The 16,110-nt window shown below is 43.1% G+C and overlaps 4 protein-coding genes across 12 annotated transcripts; 2 read left to right on the plus strand and 2 right to left on the minus strand.

Moving 5' to 3' along the window:
• Positions 1-232: 232 nt before the first annotated feature.
• Positions 233-4,053, plus strand: LOC139101711 (ATP-binding cassette sub-family F member 3). Of its 2 annotated transcripts, none has more exons than XM_070655077.1 (9): positions 233-517; positions 613-713; positions 927-1,113; positions 1,285-1,628; positions 1,712-2,210; positions 2,279-2,502; positions 2,590-2,945; positions 3,018-3,238; positions 3,453-4,053. In XM_070655077.1, exons 1-9 carry the CDS (start codon positions 509-511, stop codon positions 3,597-3,599), a joined length of 2,088 nt encoding a protein of 695 aa, XP_070511178.1. In that variant the 5' UTR covers positions 233-508; the 3' UTR covers positions 3,600-4,053. The 2 variants fall into 2 exon arrangements, with proteins under 2 accessions (XP_070511178.1, XP_070511177.1); XM_070655076.1 differs by having other exon boundaries at positions 234-517; positions 613-718.
• A 41-nt stretch (positions 4,054-4,094) lies between these two features.
• Positions 4,095-7,964, minus strand: LOC139101719 (uncharacterized). 3 transcript variants are annotated; one of them, XM_070655090.1, is made up of 5 exons: positions 7,685-7,964; positions 6,923-7,086; positions 6,500-6,795; positions 5,702-6,413; positions 4,095-4,988 (listed from the first exon to the last, which is right to left on the minus strand). In XM_070655090.1, exons 2-5 carry the CDS (start codon positions 7,074-7,076, stop codon positions 4,864-4,866), a joined length of 1,287 nt encoding a protein of 428 aa, XP_070511191.1. In that variant the 5' UTR covers positions 7,077-7,086; positions 7,685-7,964; the 3' UTR covers positions 4,095-4,863. The 3 variants fall into 3 exon arrangements, with proteins under 3 accessions (XP_070511191.1, XP_070511190.1, XP_070511189.1); XM_070655089.1 differs by lacking the exon at positions 7,685-7,964 and adding an exon at positions 7,255-7,507 and having other exon boundaries at positions 4,095-5,232; XM_070655088.1 differs by lacking the exon at positions 7,685-7,964 and adding an exon at positions 7,255-7,504.
• Positions 7,598-9,659, plus strand: LOC139101726 (nucleoporin Nup35-like). 2 transcript variants are annotated; one of them, XM_070655099.1, is made up of 4 exons: positions 7,599-7,726; positions 7,999-8,046; positions 8,293-8,403; positions 8,607-9,659. In XM_070655099.1, the coding sequence occupies exons 1-4, from the start codon at positions 7,661-7,663 to the stop codon at positions 9,459-9,461; spliced, it is 1,080 nt and encodes a 359-aa protein (XP_070511200.1). In that variant the 5' UTR covers positions 7,599-7,660; the 3' UTR covers positions 9,462-9,659. The 2 variants fall into 2 exon arrangements, with proteins under 2 accessions (XP_070511201.1, XP_070511200.1); XM_070655100.1 differs by lacking the exon at positions 7,999-8,046 and having other exon boundaries at positions 7,598-7,726.
• Positions 9,501-11,388, minus strand: Hou (GID complex subunit 8 homolog protein Houki). 5 transcript variants are annotated; one of them, XM_070655109.1, is made up of 5 exons: positions 11,216-11,375; positions 10,897-11,135; positions 10,426-10,820; positions 10,207-10,354; positions 9,501-10,065 (listed from the first exon to the last, which is right to left on the minus strand). In XM_070655109.1, the coding sequence occupies exons 2-5, from the start codon at positions 11,018-11,020 to the stop codon at positions 10,052-10,054; spliced, it is 681 nt and encodes a 226-aa protein (XP_070511210.1). In that variant the 5' UTR covers positions 11,021-11,135; positions 11,216-11,375; the 3' UTR covers positions 9,501-10,051. The 5 variants fall into 5 exon arrangements, with proteins under 5 accessions (XP_070511210.1, XP_070511209.1, XP_070511206.1 ...); XM_070655108.1 differs by having other exon boundaries at positions 9,501-10,354; positions 10,897-11,040; positions 11,240-11,388; XM_070655105.1 differs by having other exon boundaries at positions 9,501-10,354.
• Positions 11,389-16,110: the final 4,722 nt, after the last annotated feature.

Below are 16,110 nucleotides of genomic sequence, written 5' to 3' on the forward strand. Positions count from 1 at the left end.
TACAAGATGGCCGTCACCGCGGCGGTCGTTGGACTCCGGGGGCTCGCCGCGCGGATCTTCGTGCACTCGCGAGGATTACGCGCGGCGAAACTACCAGGAAAAAATCTGAAAAAAAAAGAAAAGACAAAATCGTTCAAATTCTGGCGCGACGCGCGGCAGGCGATACGTAGCAGAGCGTTTTTGAATCGCGGAGTAGCGGGTGTCGAGCCGGACCGAGGCCGCCCGAGGCTTGTCCAACGATGGCGGCGAACATGTGTTCGCTCGCGCAGCGCGCAGCTCGCCGGAGGCCCTGACGTGTAATCGTGACGGCCGTCCACCGAGAGCTATCGAAAGCGAGCCAGGTGCCGTGATATCCGATCCGGAGGCTCCGATATCTTTCGCTTCCTCACCCTTTTTTTTATTAAAAATCTATCCTGTACTTGTTAAATCGGTGTAGTGATTATTATGGCGACCTGCGGCGAGTATATTCGCAGCCAATTCCCAACGATAGACGACGACCTGTATCAGTATGTCCAAGGTACGTTGCCCCGCTGTGGAAACGGCTGCCGCTTTTCTATCTGCGACGGGGAGTTAATTTATTTGACTCTGGCACGTTAATTTTTTCGCCCACAGGCATTCTGGACAGTTCGAAGGACGATTTCGAGGACGGTGACGAGGTCTACGAGGCGATCGGACAGGTGCTGCACGAGGTGGCTGACAAATCAGAAAACGAGGTTAGGTCTGTAAATGTGCTCGCACTTGTTCTCATTCTCTGATTAACTGGCTGGCGAAACGGCCGGTCGATCTCGCGCCCGGGAACTTCCATTTTACACTCATTCCCCGCTCTCACCGTATTCCAGGTCGCAAGATCTGTCAATCTTTCTCCGGCCCCGGCCGCTTTAGCTGGTTGATTATTTCACTGTACTCACCTTGCATTTTACATACAGGCAAATATGCGGAAGGCTGTTGGAAATATTGAAAGGTAGCTCAAACGGCAGTGACATGGATAAGAGGAGAAACGGCGTTAACAAAGTATTAAATGCTCCGGTGCATCTGGGTTCGCTAGCCGCTACTTTGGAAGAACAGGTCGAACAAATTAAAAGTATATGGGTTACAACTAGGGACGACGCGATGGTAATGATTACAGTTACTCTTACAGATTTTTTTTCATATTTTTTATGTGATTATTCCACCTTTAAAATTTTTTTTATTCGATCGTAGACGCCCTTATATTATTGATATTCGTATTTAACGTCGTATTTGTAGATGTTACTTATATGTTAATTTTACTCGTTTTTGCGATAGAAAGTAGATGCCAAGAAGCTGGAAAAGGCTGAGGCAAAGTTGCAACAAAAACAGGAAAGACGAATTGTAAACGAGCAGGGATCGGCTTCTCGTATTAATACTGCCAATAATATGGCTGAAAGTACAGCCAGTGCCAGCCAAATGACGAGTAAGAAAGATAGCCGGATGGAGACGAAAGGTGGAGTTAATAAGGCTCAGGACATCAGAATAGAGAACTTCGATGTCGCTTACGGCGATAGAGTATTGTTGCAAGGTGCTGACTTGACGCTTGCATTCGGCAGACGATACGGTTTAATAGGCAGAAATGGGCTCGGTAAAACTACTCTGCTTCGAATGATATCAAGGTATTGCTGGGCAATATATTATCTTTAACTCGTTTATCGTCCGAATTTCCGATTAATCCGGGTCAACCCCGATTGCTTTTTAGCAAGCAATTGAGAATACCGTCGCATGTACGAGTTTTACACGTCGAGCAAGAAGTAGCGGGCGACGACACATCCGCACTCGAATCTGTATTGGAATGCGACGAAGAACGGAGCGCGTTGCTCAGTCAGGAGGTCAAGTTGCAGGCAACGATAGAAAAGGATGGCTCTAAGGAGAATGACGCGTTAGATGAAGAATTAGCTCGGGTTTACGAAGCGATGCAGTTAGCCGAGGTCGACAAGGCACCTGCTAAAGCAAGCGCGATTTTGTCGGGACTCGGATTCTCCGTCGAGAGACAGTCTTGGCCCACTAAAGCGTTTTCCGGTGGCTGGCGAATGAGACTCGCTCTCGCGAGGGCATTGTTCTCCAAGCCAGATTTATTACTGCTCGATGAACCGACCAACATGTTGGATATCAAAGCGATTCTGTGGTTGGAAAAGTATTTGCAAACGTGGCCAAAAACATTGCTTGTAGTGTCGCATGACCGAAAGTTTTTAGATACCGTGAGTATTTTCTTCTCCACAAATGTATATTATCGTAATTAATTATCTTATCTTTATCTTTTCAACAGGTGCCTACTGATATTCTCTACTTGCGTGAACAAAAAATAGAAGCGTATCGTGGCAATTACGAACAATTTATAAAAACGAAAGGTGAGCGCGAGAGAAACCAGCAACGAGAGTATGAAGCTCAACAAGCGAAGAGAGCGCACGTACAGGAATTTATTGATAAATTCCGATACAATGCGAATCGCGCGTCTAGTGTACAAAGCAAGATAAAAATGTTAGAAAAATTGTAAGTTCAATAATTTAATTTGCTACGCAATTCACTCGTCAGCAATCGGAAATTTACTTTACGTTTTTTTTCTATGTTATTCGATAGACCTGACTTAAAGCCAATGAAGAAGGAAAGCGAAGTGACACTCAATTTCCCTGAAGTTGAACCTTTAAGTCCACCGATATTGCAGCTCAATGAAGTCTCGTACAGTTACAACGGGATTGATTTAGTATTCAGCAACGTGAATCTTACTGCCAATCTGCAATCGCGCATTTGCATCGTCGGGGAGAATGGTGCGGGTAAAACTACGCTCTTGAAAATTATTACAGGTGCATTGAGTCCGACACGAGGCACGGTACATGTACACCGAAATCTTAAGTTTGGATATTTTAGTCAACATCACGTTGATCAATTGGACATGAATGTTTGTCCCGTCGAACTGTTACAAATGCATTTTCCCGGTACGTAATCGCGGTAAGCGCGTGATCCATAAAAAGGAAACATCTGTTGACGATTATTGTTCGCATCGACAGGTAAACCAATCGAAGAATATAGGCGAATGCTTGGGAGTTTCGGCATAAGCGGTAATTTGGCTTTGCAAACCATAAATTCCCTTTCAGGAGGACAGAAGTCTAGAGTAGCGTTCGCATTAATGTGCGCCGCAATGCCAAATTTTCTAGTGCTCGACGAGCCCACGAATCATCTCGATATCGAATCAATCGAGGCATTGGGAAAAGCTCTCAACAACTGCCAAGTGAGAATTTATCATTGCTAGATATTACAAAGCGCCCACGTCATTTCTAATTTCGCGTCAGTTGACTACCATCATTACTTTGATCGGCTGGATTTCCCGGTGGCGATCGACTCCCAATCATTGGAAAATCAAGCCGATCGAGGTAGCGATGAGAGTTAACTAAAATCAAACATATTACATTTGTATATCTCAATAAATTATATTTTTATTGTAGGCTGGTGTAATATTGGTATCGCACGATGAACGTTTAATCCAAATGGTTTGTACAGAATTATGGGTTTGTGGAGAAGGATCGGTTCGATGTGTTGAAGAAGGTTTCGAAGAATATCGTAGAATTATTGAGAGGGAACTTGAATTATAAAGTTTTTGTCTAATGTGATATTATCGTCATTTTACATTGTTTTATGTCGAATTATGCATTACCATAAATGTTTTAAACGATTATCACCTTTAACTTTAACTAAAATTATTTTTTCGAGACATTTATCTGTCAAAAATATTTATTTTTTAAATGGTTTTTTTTTTTTTTTTTTTCTTTGAAACAAATGTAGCGACCATTAATTATGTACGTACGGATTTATTTATTAACACGGTTCTCAATTTTTTTTCTTTGATAACTACAAAATGGTACTTTTTCCCTAAAATGAAATACATTATCATAAATTGTATTTATTCTCTTTTAAAATGCATCGTACTAAAACAAACTGTTTAACTGTACAAGTTGATATGCAATAGAATTTGAAAAGATTTACACATTTAATATTATTCTATTATAAAAAAAGTAATAAAAGATGTTGTTAGTTAAAAAAAAAGAACATTCTATTTCATTTAAAAAATATATTGACCACTGTTACCATTCTGCATGTATATATAAAGATTGTATTTTTATTATACAATATTAATACAATTATTAAGTCAACGAATTGCTACTACGTGTGCGTGCAATCGTTTATTAGTATTGAAAAATAAGTTGCATCTTTATATATTTTGGCCTTTGTTAATGCCTAAATAAATAATTATCAATAGTTGAAGAAAATTTTTTTATATATGTCGATACAATATCTTGAATTAAGGACTTTAGTAATATTTATTCATTTTACAGAGATAAATAAGAAAAGAATAATGTAATACAATGATTAAGAAGATTAAATGAATATGTTGTTCTTAAAATGAAAATAAATGTGCCTTCCACTTTCATCTTTAATCATTTTTAGATATCTGTTAGATAATAACAGGCCTAGAGAAATTCTAATGATACATAATATATGCATATGTACACGTGTACATATTTACACGCTCGCACATACACGGACACATGCACAAATCCACACACATACAAACACAAAAAAACACGTGTATATATGCATATATATAAGTATAATCTATATTAAATATATTCCTTTTTTTTCTAAGATAAACTGTACATAAAATATTGTCTAAAACATTTTATTATATAATTGGGTTTGTAAATTCGAAAACCTCTCTCTCTCAAACTTTTATACTCCATCAATTCACACATTTTTCACATGCTCACTTAGTTTAATATTTTGTTTTATTGTGGCAGCATCAAGAAGTTTTCAAACGATATCAATGCACGAAGCAATGATTTAAGTATGCATAAATTTTTAATATGCCAAAGAAGTTGCATTATGTTGCCACTGTTTATTCCCAGACGAAGTGTTTAACGGATGCAGGGTGTTAGGAGTAGATGACGGTTGAAGAGGTGGAGCTGGTGCTTGTTGCTTTGCTGCTGTAATTTTTTAAATATAAGGATTATTTTCTGTTCATAGCGGACCGATGTACGGACAATGTAATAAGTTACATTATGAATATTAATTTTAAAAGTGCAATCGCATGCATGCAGTTTTAACGTATACATGCCCCTGGTTATAAATAAAGCTGTTTGTGTCATATGCTTAGTGTCTTCATGCCTTGTATTTTTTGCTGCAAGGTAGAGAAGCGGCGTCGGAAAAAGTTAGTACTTTGAAAAAAACCTTAAAAAATAATATTACAGAAAGAAATACATAGAATATTATTATAGAAATGCATCACATATAGTAATAATCACACGTAATTGTATATGTATTCCACGAGAGATCGCATTAATTAATTTTAATTGCAACATGCACGTACTCAGGATACGATCGAAGGATACGCGTATATAGATATACGGCGATGTACGGCACACCATTTTACCTTTTAATGTCATAAAAAAATATTCTAATCAACGTTCAAAATTATTTATTTAACATTTTTCTTAAGGCAATTATTTAATTAACGTTTTACGTCAACTCTAAGACTTTTCGCGACGTTAAAAAGTAAAACGTCGTGCCATAACGATATAGGAAGCTGTGTATATAATTCTACAATGAAAAAGGATAATATGCCTTTATCATTATCACAAGCGTCAAGTGCTTTACAGCGATAAGTCAAAGAATATACTTGTTGTAGGAATATTCTTACCATTCCTGCTACTATAAATCTTTGTGAAGCCTCTGAAGGGTTCCGGTTGTGGAAAATTCGACGAGATGTGAAACATATCGGCGAACCGTACCTCCAGGTCGACAGAGGTTCCCGCTTGGCTGCCGCCGTTGCGCACCGACAGACTTCTTGTAGGAGGTGTAGGAGGCGTCGAGGGTGGCGGCGGCGGTGCCAGTCTCTGATGCGTCGGTGCGGGCCGATGGGGAAGAGGCGGTGGAGGAGGCGGTATACATGGCGCGGTGACCGCGATCCTTGACGGCGGCGGCGGAGCCGCTCTCGTGATGGGCATCGTGTTCGACCGCGAGGCCGGCGGCACCGGTGGTGCCGATGGTGACTCAGACGGTAATCTCGACACGGGCATGTTCGTTCTTGAGATTGGCGGTGACGGTGGCTTCGTCACTGGCGGCCTAAGAATTCGCATCGCGGGTCTCGCGGGCTGCGGCATGGCAGCCTCGTTCAAACAATCTTGCGACTGGTGCAAGGAAAACGGCACCAAGACCGGCGGTGATCGTGGCAGCCGCATGCTCTGCGCTCTCGCTACACTTGTGTTACTCGTTAGATTGAGCTTCTTCGGCGGCGGTGATGGTTTCTGCAGGGTGGCAGACGGCGCTAATTTAGGCACAATGGGTGATTTCGCGAATCCTCTTGGCACAACCTCTGGATTGCTCGTTATAGAATCGGTGACGCTTTGCCCCTGCGCGAAATTAATAATTTTGCTGATATACGCGCGAGATATTATAGATACGTGGCGAAAGCCATTTGAGTAGCACGTTATTTTACCTGGCTGAATAACTGCGGTTTTTGTGCGGCTGGTGGTGGAACTGGTGGCGGGCCACGTTTTATACTGTGGGACGATCCGGGCGAAGAATGAAGGAAACTAGAATTATTCACACTTTGCTCTTCCTTCTCGGTCTTGTTACCTCTCAGTCCCGTGGGTTTCAACTTTGGCATACCACCCACAAATAAATCGCCAAGTAACATGCGTCCATTGCTCGAATTGGTGGTGGTGACGCCGTTACTAATTTTAATACAGCTATTGCTTGACGAAACATTTGTCGATTCACCTTTAACCCTTCCTGCAAAACGAATATTTCACATTATCTTCTATCTGTCGGCTTACGATTACTGTTACGTTTTTCTTTTCGAGTTTGACGGCTGATACGGTATGCACGAGGTTGATAGCTTTCAAGTTCAATTATTTACCAGCAACAGCAGGTGCGCTTTTATCCACTGTAGTAGTCTTCTTCAGAGTTTTGCCTGCTCTTATAGACTGCAGCAACAGGCCTCTGTTGTCGCCCACTGGTGGGCCCACGGAAGCATTGGCCTGGGGAGGCGGTGGCGGTGGTGGCACAGACATTCTTTCTATCCTGTAAAAGGCAAGAGACAATATAATACACAAATTTAAATGCGGGGAAAACAATGGGAGAAATGCACTAAGACACTAATTTCCCGTGAGAGAAAACGCCAAACATATTGCAATAACGACAAGTGCACATCTACAGGATTCACTACTAATTTGACGGCATGTTATTTACGATTTACGATTTCGGTTCGTTCCACCGAGATGTGTCATTCGCCGGGGAGGGAGGGCCGAGGGGGGAGAAGGGGTCGCCCGTTTCCGTTTTCCGAGCGGCAGGTCGAGAAGATATCCGGGAGACAACGAGGCCTCCGTCCGGGAGGTCGCGATGGACCGGTCGTGCGGACCCCCGCCGACGATTCCCACGGTCGCCACGGGTTAGGTTCTCACGCCGAGTCACGCGTGCACACACGCGTGCGGGAGAGAAGAACTTTCCTCGAGCGGGCACGTCGACGTGCGCGCGCGCGCGCGCGGGCGCGGGCACACCTCGGCAGCGGCGGCGGCGGCGGGCCGCTTTTTGTCTCTAATCGCTGGTCCACGAAAACGTCAAGCACGCGCGGAACCGCGAATGGACAGACGGGCGTATGCTACGAGATGCGGGCGATTACCGAATTTTAAACGGCGGTCGCTGGATGCGCTCACGTCCGAAGGTAGGACTTGCGACCGATGGTACTCATGATTAAAAAGGGGGGCCTGGCTGGCTGGATCCGCGCCTACACGATCCGCGGCTGTGCGACACGGCGACGTAGATCATGGCGTCATCAGGGATCCATCGAGGTTGGGGGTCCGCGCGCACCCGTCCCGTCCCGTCCGTCCGTCCGTCCGTCTCTCGTCATTTCCAGCTGGCCTCCAGAGCCCTCTTTACGCGACGAGATCGCAAATGGTCTTCCTTTTTACTTCAAAGTATTATTATTTATTCTAGCTGTGCTCGAAAAATCAATTTGGAAGCTGTGAATTTTTTTTCCACACCGTAAGTAATCGGGACTAACGACGTTTCTCAAAGTGTTTCGATAATTATCGAAATAATTATCTGTGATGGTCGAAGGAAATTGAATAATAACCTAAAAAGTATTTTGAAATTCTCTTTATTTCGTTTCGGGTGTAAGAATACATTGTACATTAACGCGTTAAAATGGAATAAAAATTTTGCTATATTATATGTAGCTTGAACAATATTTCTGAATGTTGAGTTTCATGAAAATTATTGTTTCATTAGATGGAGCCTATGACTCTAGGATCACCTGTAAATAGTCCTGTCCAAAGTGCCAGTAGTCCAGGAAATTCTTCCTCCTACTTGCCGAGCTTTCTCCTGGGAGACACTAATACCGTGAGAACATATTTTATTATTAACCCGAAATACAAAATGTTCGAAATAAAATGTCACATCGGTAAAACCGTCGGTAAGGAATTAGAATTAAAGACGAAAAGTTCCATACGGATTTACAAATAATCTGGCCATAATTCGTGACATTTTATTTCGGACACTCCGTGTACATTAAACGTCGCTAACGTATGTTTCTTAAATTTTAGCCTGCTAAAATCAATGTAATGAGCCCTCAAGATAATCCACGTCATTTAAATATCACCAACGCCAGTCTGCTGTCGTCAGTGTCGTACGGATCTCCAGATTCGTACCGGTCTAATCGTCAAAAGGCAGTATTCGGAAATACCACTTCTCCTTCGCCACAAATAACCACGAAGAATCATACGGGAGGGCCACCGACGCGTGGGTTGTTCGACACTCTCGATATCACGCATCTGTCGACACCAGTTGCGTCCACTGTAAATCCACCTATCATGACCACACCTATAAATCAATCTAAATTAATGTCGAATACGTTGGGCAGTCCGCTCATGTTTCCCGACAATTCGATAAATCTCACTACGAACGAATCGCAGAGTCTGTTGCAATGGGTAACAGTTTTCGGCTTCCTGCCGACCGACGTCAATGCCGTTCTGTCTCACATTTCTAGTAGAGTACGTATAGTGGATAAACATCCAGCACCGCAGCCCCAAAGTAATTGGATACACCTTAAGTGTGCATCGGAACAGGAAGCGCAAAAGGCTCTTATGTGCAATGGTAGTATTGTTTCGGGTACGATTATGATCGGCGTTATACCATGCACGGACGAGGGCGTCGTTTTGGGCTGCGATAAAGAAAATCGTGCTAAACTAAATGGAAGCATGAGATCGCTGTCAGCAGCGGGTAGAATCAGCCAATCTCCATTCAGCGCACCACCTTCCGTTAGGCGACGAAAATTGAGATCTTTAGCGGCCGGTTACAATCAACATTTCAGCCCGCAAACCGCGCAAGTACCAGAAAACGTGCCACAAAAATCAGGCAGTTTAGTTACGAAAGCGATGGAATATATGTTCGGGTGGTAGTCGACTTTTTTTTTTTTTTAGCAATAATTATACATTGAATTTTACACTGTGAAATATATTAAACATCATAGAAAAAGAATTGCGAGACAATATATGAATCTTTTTGGAAGAAAATTTTAACTTAAGAGCTTAAACTTAAGTGTTGAATTATTGTATCACTTATTCTAGAAATAAACTCTTTCATACCATTAAAAAGAAGATCATCAGTCACAATTATTACGTCATTATAAAGGTTGTTATTTATGGGATTATTATGACATATGTGTATTATCGAATGTTATATTTATATGTATTTTTTACAATTAGGTAATAATAGAATTATGTTGATTTAATTTTGCACGTGTTATATATACATGTAGTATTCCTAGTAAATAAAATTAATGCATGTATGCAAAACCTAAAAGATTCTCTATCGGTTCTATCTGCATTAATGATAATTATCGGGAAACAAGAAATATTGCAATAGTTTTTATCTCCAGCAATTGTAACAATGATGCGTTACTTCAAGCATTACTTATTATAATGAATATATTAACGATACTATACATCCCATTTCTCTCTTTCTTTCTGATGTTGTATAAGATTAAAATTTAAACATATTTTCCTAAAATAAACAAAAAATTTATACAAAATTACAACATCTAGTTAATTTAAGATATTTGATCTCATTTATAAATAAAATTGAGACACATTCCCAGTCTTTGTCTACTAAAAAATTATTTTGTGTCTTCAATTGTGGCACTACCTAAATCAGTCATCTTGGGATATTTGACTTTTTTCTTATCCAATTCATCTTGGGCCCACAATATCATCTTTAATAAATTGTTAAGCCGCGGGCTGGTAGATTCTCTGTGTTCCATTTTTAATATAGCGGCATTTAATTCGCTTGCAATCTGCAAAAATAATGTATTAATTAAAAAATTTACAACACAAATTGAAGAGACACAAAGCGGATGATACTTACTTTCTGTCTGTGGGTTGGGTGTAGAAGATCGCTGAACGGACTTTTGTGCGGCTCATCGAAAGCCAACAGTGCCAATGTACGTTCCAATTCGCACAATATATTATCATCCGACTCGCCAGCTTCGCTCAGCTGATCCTGAGCGAACTGGAGTGCCTCCTCGACTCTACCTGTACGTATCAGTTCAATTAGATGCAACTGTTGCAGATGGAAGTAAAGATATCTATCGTTGTCCAATAATTCGGGATGCAGCTGATTCACCAAGTCCGTCGCTTCCTGAATACGGCCGTTCTGTATTGCGTCGCGAATACGGATCCTGTCGTCGAGCGAGCTCAACTCTACGGTCGGGCCTACTCCCGACTCTTGCTGGAACTTTTCGGCAGCCTCCTTGAATCCCTCTGCTCGGCGAAAAAGGCATTTCATTACCAAGACAACTTCGACAACAAATCGACACGGGCACGAAGAATTTATTACCTGTGACTAAGTAATTCATAATTAAATTGTTCATCGACATTTTTTGTGTGTAAGAGCTCTCTTCTAGCTTCGACATCCATTCCTCCTTGGATATACTCTCCTGTCCCTTTTCCGAAAAACTCATTGTCCTCGGGTTTTGCTCAACTAGGATCCCGAAAGAAAAAACGTTTAGAGCATTATGCTTTATCGGGTGCGATCTCTCAAAAAACCGTTTGCAAGTCGTTCCAGCTGATCGGGGCCTGCAAGTTAAACGTAAACACGACCGAAACAAAGAGGGAAATGTCACCTCGATCAAAACTGGCTGTTCCAAACCGCTAACCTTTCGATTCCCCGTTTCGTTTACCGTTCGGGTCAAGTCTCCTCTTGCTCGCGGATTGATTGCACGGTCATCGAGAAAGCAAAAAAGAAGGGCGAAAGGAGAAAGGAAGAAAACTCCTGGACGCTAGTGCCGCCAACATTCACTTCGCGGCATTAGATAGCCAGATGGAACATGAAGCGCCTGCTTTATCGAGATGTCGAGCTTCGAAGCGAAGACAGTGGCGACTCGTAGCGTACTTCATTCGCACCGAAGCCTGTCCATTTTGTTATTGAAACGTACGTCCCACTGAATAACGGCCTCCAGCGATGCGTCTCGCTGTCAGCACGTAATGAAGCGGATATAAATTTTAGCCCCGACGAAATCGTTAATGAGCCGGCACGGTCTCAGCATCGCAATTAACGAAGTAGTACGAATCAACGTAGAGCAGACAGATGCATACTTTCCAATGGTAACCTTTTATTTTTTCCTTTTTTTGCCCTCGAGCATAATTTATCTCCGATCAAGCTAACTCTTGAATATCCAAGTGCCTGAATAATGGCCTGCAACGATACGTCTCGTTGTCGGTACGTAACGAAGCGGATGTTAATTTTAGCCCCGACGAAATCGTTAATGAGCCGGCACGATCTCGGCGTCGCAATTAACGAAGTAGTACGAATCAACGTAGATCAGACGTGAATACTTTCCACTGCTAATCTTTTATTTTTTCCTTTTTTTGCCCTCGAACATAATTTATCTCCCGTTTCAGCTGACTCTTGAATATCCAAGTACCTGAATAATGGCCTGCAACGATACGTCTCGTCAGTGTGTAACGAAGCGGATATCAAATTTAGCTTCAACGAAATCGTTCATGAGCCGGCACGATCTCGGCGTCGCAATTAAGGAAGTAGTACGAATCAACGTAGAGCAGACAGGATGCATACTTTCCACTGGTAACTTTTTATTTTATTTTTTTCTATATCTTTTTGCTCTCAAACATAATTTATTTCCGTTTCAGTTAACTCTTGAATATCCCAGTACCTTTTTCCAAGTAAAAAGAACCGCTTGGAGTCTTTAAATTATCATATTAAGGCTTTCTCGTTTTTTTAGGAATGCGTTACGCCGATTATCCAGACAATTACAGAGAGGTATTTCTCATCCTGAAAATAGACGTCTTCCTTTCAAAACTTGCGTGACGTCGATCAGCCGCGGAGATCGCATCACCCTCTCCCCCCCTTTTCGAATAAAAATACGATATCGTTTCTTTTCAGAATAATGTGCAGTTCGCGTAATATGAATTGCGCTTCGAAGTCGCCACGCACGTCGCCAGTAACGCCGTGACAAACGAAATACAATGGAAGAACGAGAGAAACAGGCGCGGCGGGGCGGGGCTCGCGCCGTTTGCCGTTTTCATGAATGAACCCGCTCCTGTCGCTGTATCAACAGGCGTCCTTTACTACGCAGCGGGAACATCGATCCGTTCCTTCAGGACCATCCCCTTCTGCGAACTTGTTACATTTCGCCCAGCGCAGGGTCGTAGCGCCCGAAGAAAAGCGGTAAGTTAAAATAAATATCAATTCAACGTTACGCTGACTCTTTTTCCCACACGCTAAAGACTCAGGTAACTCCACGGTGCTCTAGCTTGATTACCAGAGGACTCATCTCTAAACGCGAGCCGTACGTATCTTGCCTTCCGTCTCAATTTAATATTCGCGCGCGGTGTTAGTCTTGCGTCTAAAGGAGCTCCGTCGTTTATTACTTGTAGGTATTTAATTTTTTTCTTTACTTTAATCAGATTCGTCGCCGATGCAGCTTATGGTTGTAAAAACGGAGCAACACGTGTCGGAAAAGAGCAAATAAATGAGGGAGGATGCGATTCGCGTGACGCTACTGCTTTTTCACCCTGTCGCGCGGGTGGCGGAGGACCGGGGAGAGATCGTTTCACCCCTCCATCAACCCTCACTCTTCGGCCGGTCGGTCATGCCACGGGGATCCGCCACTTGGCGGACTCGGAGACTGACGTCAATGGGAGTCCGGCCTGCGGAGGGGTTTGGAGAGAGGGCACGGGTGGAAGATGCTCAATACTCGATGAAAGCTTACGCGATTTTACGAAATCCGTGGGAATCGCGACGGTCGATCGACCGTCTCGGCGAGGAAACGAAAAGCTCGCGACTTTCCCTTCTTCGTCGGGAAAAGCGTAGGTGTGGCGCGCAAACCGGAAACTCGGCCAACATCGCGTGCCGTCCGCTTTCCTTTTTCGTTCAGCTTTCGTCACGACGTCAGCCGGGAGGCTGTCGCGGGCGAGAGGCTAATTAGAATCCAGATAGGAAGGGATGAGAGAGAGAGAGAGAAATTTCTGCGTGGAAAAATTTGGCCTTGATTAAAGAAACTTGATCCTGATTAGATAAACGAGTATCACCGCAAGAAAGAACGCGATATACATATAATTATTTTTATTAATTAAAATATATTCCAAAAATAGAGTTTTATTGCCACTTCAACTGTCGTGCTAAAAATACAAAAGTAATAATATAATAAAGAAAAAAAAAAAAAAACGACAACTTGTAAATGGATTCTACGATCAGAAACACTCTCTAGCTTTCTTCTCGAGCGTAGTCAAAGTGCGTCCATCAAGTTTGAATAAAATTTTAAATGGAAAGCGACGCGTGTCGATTTTTGCCGAAACTGCCAGCTGCGATCCTTCGAAGGAGTCCGTGCTCCGATTTATCATGCTTCGATCTAATCTCAATTTCAATCCGATACCGGTCTCGTAGCGCTAATCTACCGCTATGCGGACTTTCATAATTTACCGGAAGCACCGGTTGTCCTTCCCCGTATCGTCTACGCGCGCAAATCAATTTGCGCAAGCGTTCTGCGACGAGTTGCGACGGCGACACCGATGAAAATAGGTCAATTACGGTACGAGGACGGATGCACCAAAGAGAAGCGATGCCGCAGCCCTTTGTAGCAAAGAGATAAAGAATAGAGTCTGCTCGCGAAAAACAGAACTAGTTCTCTAACAAAGTGACAGGGTGATCATTACTCGAGTTTCTTTTTTTTTCTCTCTACTTTTTGTTAGTTCTGTAGTGATACGAATAATCGAACTAAAAGGGACTTCACTTAAAAAAAAAAAAAAAAAACAAAACGTAAGGGCTGCCTTGCTCATGAAAAAAACATGCACACGTGCTGTTCTGTAGTAACGTGTGAAAATTATTAAGAGAATCCTGCCGCAAATTGTGAACAGTCTAAAATTAGCTCGCGCTCATTTTCAGCTAGTTTATAATTTACGACGGAAATTGGGACAAAATTCTATTTATAATGCTACATGTCGAGTAATACATCGGATAATTGACCCGCAGAAACCGGGCGGCACGCATATAAAAAGCACGCGACATAAAATTATAAATAGGAACCTGTCGCTCCAAATCCCATCGCGAATTTATAGATCGCCCGAGTAGGAGCCTTAAGCGAGCGAAATTCATTGTCGAGATCAAAAGTGCTTTACGTGGCGCTGCATAAAATTGCGTAAACCGTTTATCGCTTCATCGCGGAAGGAAACGTTATCGCTGGGGTGGGCAAACGCTATTTACGACACGCGCGAAAATAGCCTCCCCCGTCCGCGATCCCGATGTCAGTTTTCGTTTCGCTCGTCAAGGAACGAGTCCCTTCACAGCTATCACCGAGTGTTGATCCGCCGATGCTATCGGGCACGATATTACTTTAAGTGCAGCGCGCGACATCGCCCCTGGGAATCTCAGACATACTTCAAGAGTCGAAACGAGCTCTTTACAGGGAGCAAGGGGTTTCCACAGTCGCGCGAATCTTTTTGCAGAAACACCCTCGCAATGGAAATTTCCTAAAGACAATACCGCAAACATAGAAAACGGTCCGTAGCGATAAGCATGAAAAGGTGTCTTCTTTCCCACCGCTCATCGGACTGCGCGCTCCACCGTTTTATGGAAACGATGAGACTAAATAATGTAGAAAATTATTATTGCTTGCCATCTTTTTTATTGGCTTCCCGTACACGTTGCGAAAGGTACTCGCGCGACCGGCCCGAAGGGCTAAAGGGTGGGAAACTCTTGACGCGGAGGTCATCGAGCATCGTCTGCTGACGCGAGAAAAAAAATACACCCCCTCGTACCCCGTGAGCCCCTCGTCACCGCGCGGTTCTCGGCGTGGAGGGGAAAAAGGGGGAGGCTGAGGGTGGTTTTGCGTGGGCGCCTAACATTCTCGTGTGGGCGTGCGGCCTGTTGCGGGGGCTGAAGCTAGGTGATTGGGGACGAATACGGAACGAGGGTTGGAAGCTAGAGAGAGATCTCTCTCTCGCGGCGCGCCAGGTCGGCCGCGCTGACGAGATCGTTGTTGAATTCTCACCCCTAAAAGCCCGAGCATTCATTTCCCACATAACATAATTCGTTTTGACTTTATGGAACCCACGTGACGCAATCCGTTCCGACTAGTCAGGACAAAATTAACATGAGTTCGAGGATGGGAAAGCCGGCTAGAGTCTGCCCTCGGATTACGAAATTTAAAAATATGTATTTTTACATATATAATATTTTTTTTTCTTTTTTTCTTATCGTGCCATTTCAATTGTACCTCTCGCGCATTACGTCCGCGATTTACGGGGAAGTTTCTTTAAGGCTGGATACCGTAGCTCTTCTACTGGAACTCGGCTCCTCGGTATTACCTCTGATTTGTTTTATTTTCTTGGAAACGCTCGCGTCGTGAAAGTAAATGTTTGAGAGAAAATGGAGTTTAGGACGGTAGATAATACTGGCTGAAAATACACACGGTTCTCTACTACTTAAGTATATTTTCCTATCGCAGACCGTACGGCCGTGTATAACCGAGCTTATAACGTCACCGTTTCAAATGCCAAAAGAGAACTACCTCTATGACGTTTGCGTAACTGT

This window comes from Cardiocondyla obscurior, linkage group LG04, assembly GCF_019399895.1.
Source record: "Cardiocondyla obscurior isolate alpha-2009 linkage group LG04, Cobs3.1, whole genome shotgun sequence".
Lineage (NCBI taxonomy): Eukaryota > Metazoa > Arthropoda > Insecta > Hymenoptera > Formicidae > Cardiocondyla > Cardiocondyla obscurior.

Bases quoted from the DNA above. Each gene is read 5' to 3' on its own strand.
- LOC139101719 (XM_070655088.1), bottom strand. From the start codon at position 7,292: ATGACACATCTCGGTGGAACGAACCGAAATCGTAAATC. The intron at 7,087-7,254 runs GTAAATAACATG...TGCCTTTTACAG, and splicing joins ACGAACCGAAATCGTAAATC to GATAGAAAGAATGTCTGTGC. The intron at 4,989-5,701 runs GTAAGAATATTC...AAAAAATTACAG, and splicing joins GATTTATAGTAGCAGGAATG to CAGCAAAGCAACAAGCACCA.
- Hou (XM_070655108.1), bottom strand. From the start codon at position 11,020: ATGAGTTTTTCGGAAAAGGGACAGGAGAGTATATCCAAGGAGGAATGG. The intron at 10,821-10,896 runs GTAATAAATTCT...TTCGCCGAGCAG, and splicing joins TATGAATTACTTAGTCACAG to AGGGATTCAAGGAGGCTGCC. The intron at 10,355-10,425 runs GTAAGTATCATC...TTATTTTTGCAG, and splicing joins ACCCAACCCACAGACAGAAA to ATTGCAAGCGAATTAAATGC.
- LOC139101726 (XM_070655099.1), top strand. From the start codon at position 7,661: ATGCTACGAGATGCGGGCGATTACCGAATTTTAAACGGCGGTCGCTGG. The intron at 7,727-7,998 runs GTAGGACTTGCG...TATTTATTCTAG, and splicing joins GGATGCGCTCACGTCCGAAG to CTGTGCTCGAAAAATCAATT. The intron at 8,047-8,292 runs GTAAGTAATCGG...TTGTTTCATTAG, and splicing joins GTGAATTTTTTTTCCACACC to ATGGAGCCTATGACTCTAGG.
- LOC139101711 (XM_070655076.1), top strand. From the start codon at position 445: ATGGCGACCTGCGGCGAGTATATTCGCAGCCAATTCCCAACGATAGAC. The intron at 2,946-3,017 runs GTACGTAATCGC...TCGCATCGACAG, and splicing joins GTTACAAATGCATTTTCCCG to GTAAACCAATCGAAGAATAT. The intron at 3,239-3,452 runs GTGAGAATTTAT...TTTTTATTGTAG, and splicing joins AAGCTCTCAACAACTGCCAA to GCTGGTGTAATATTGGTATC.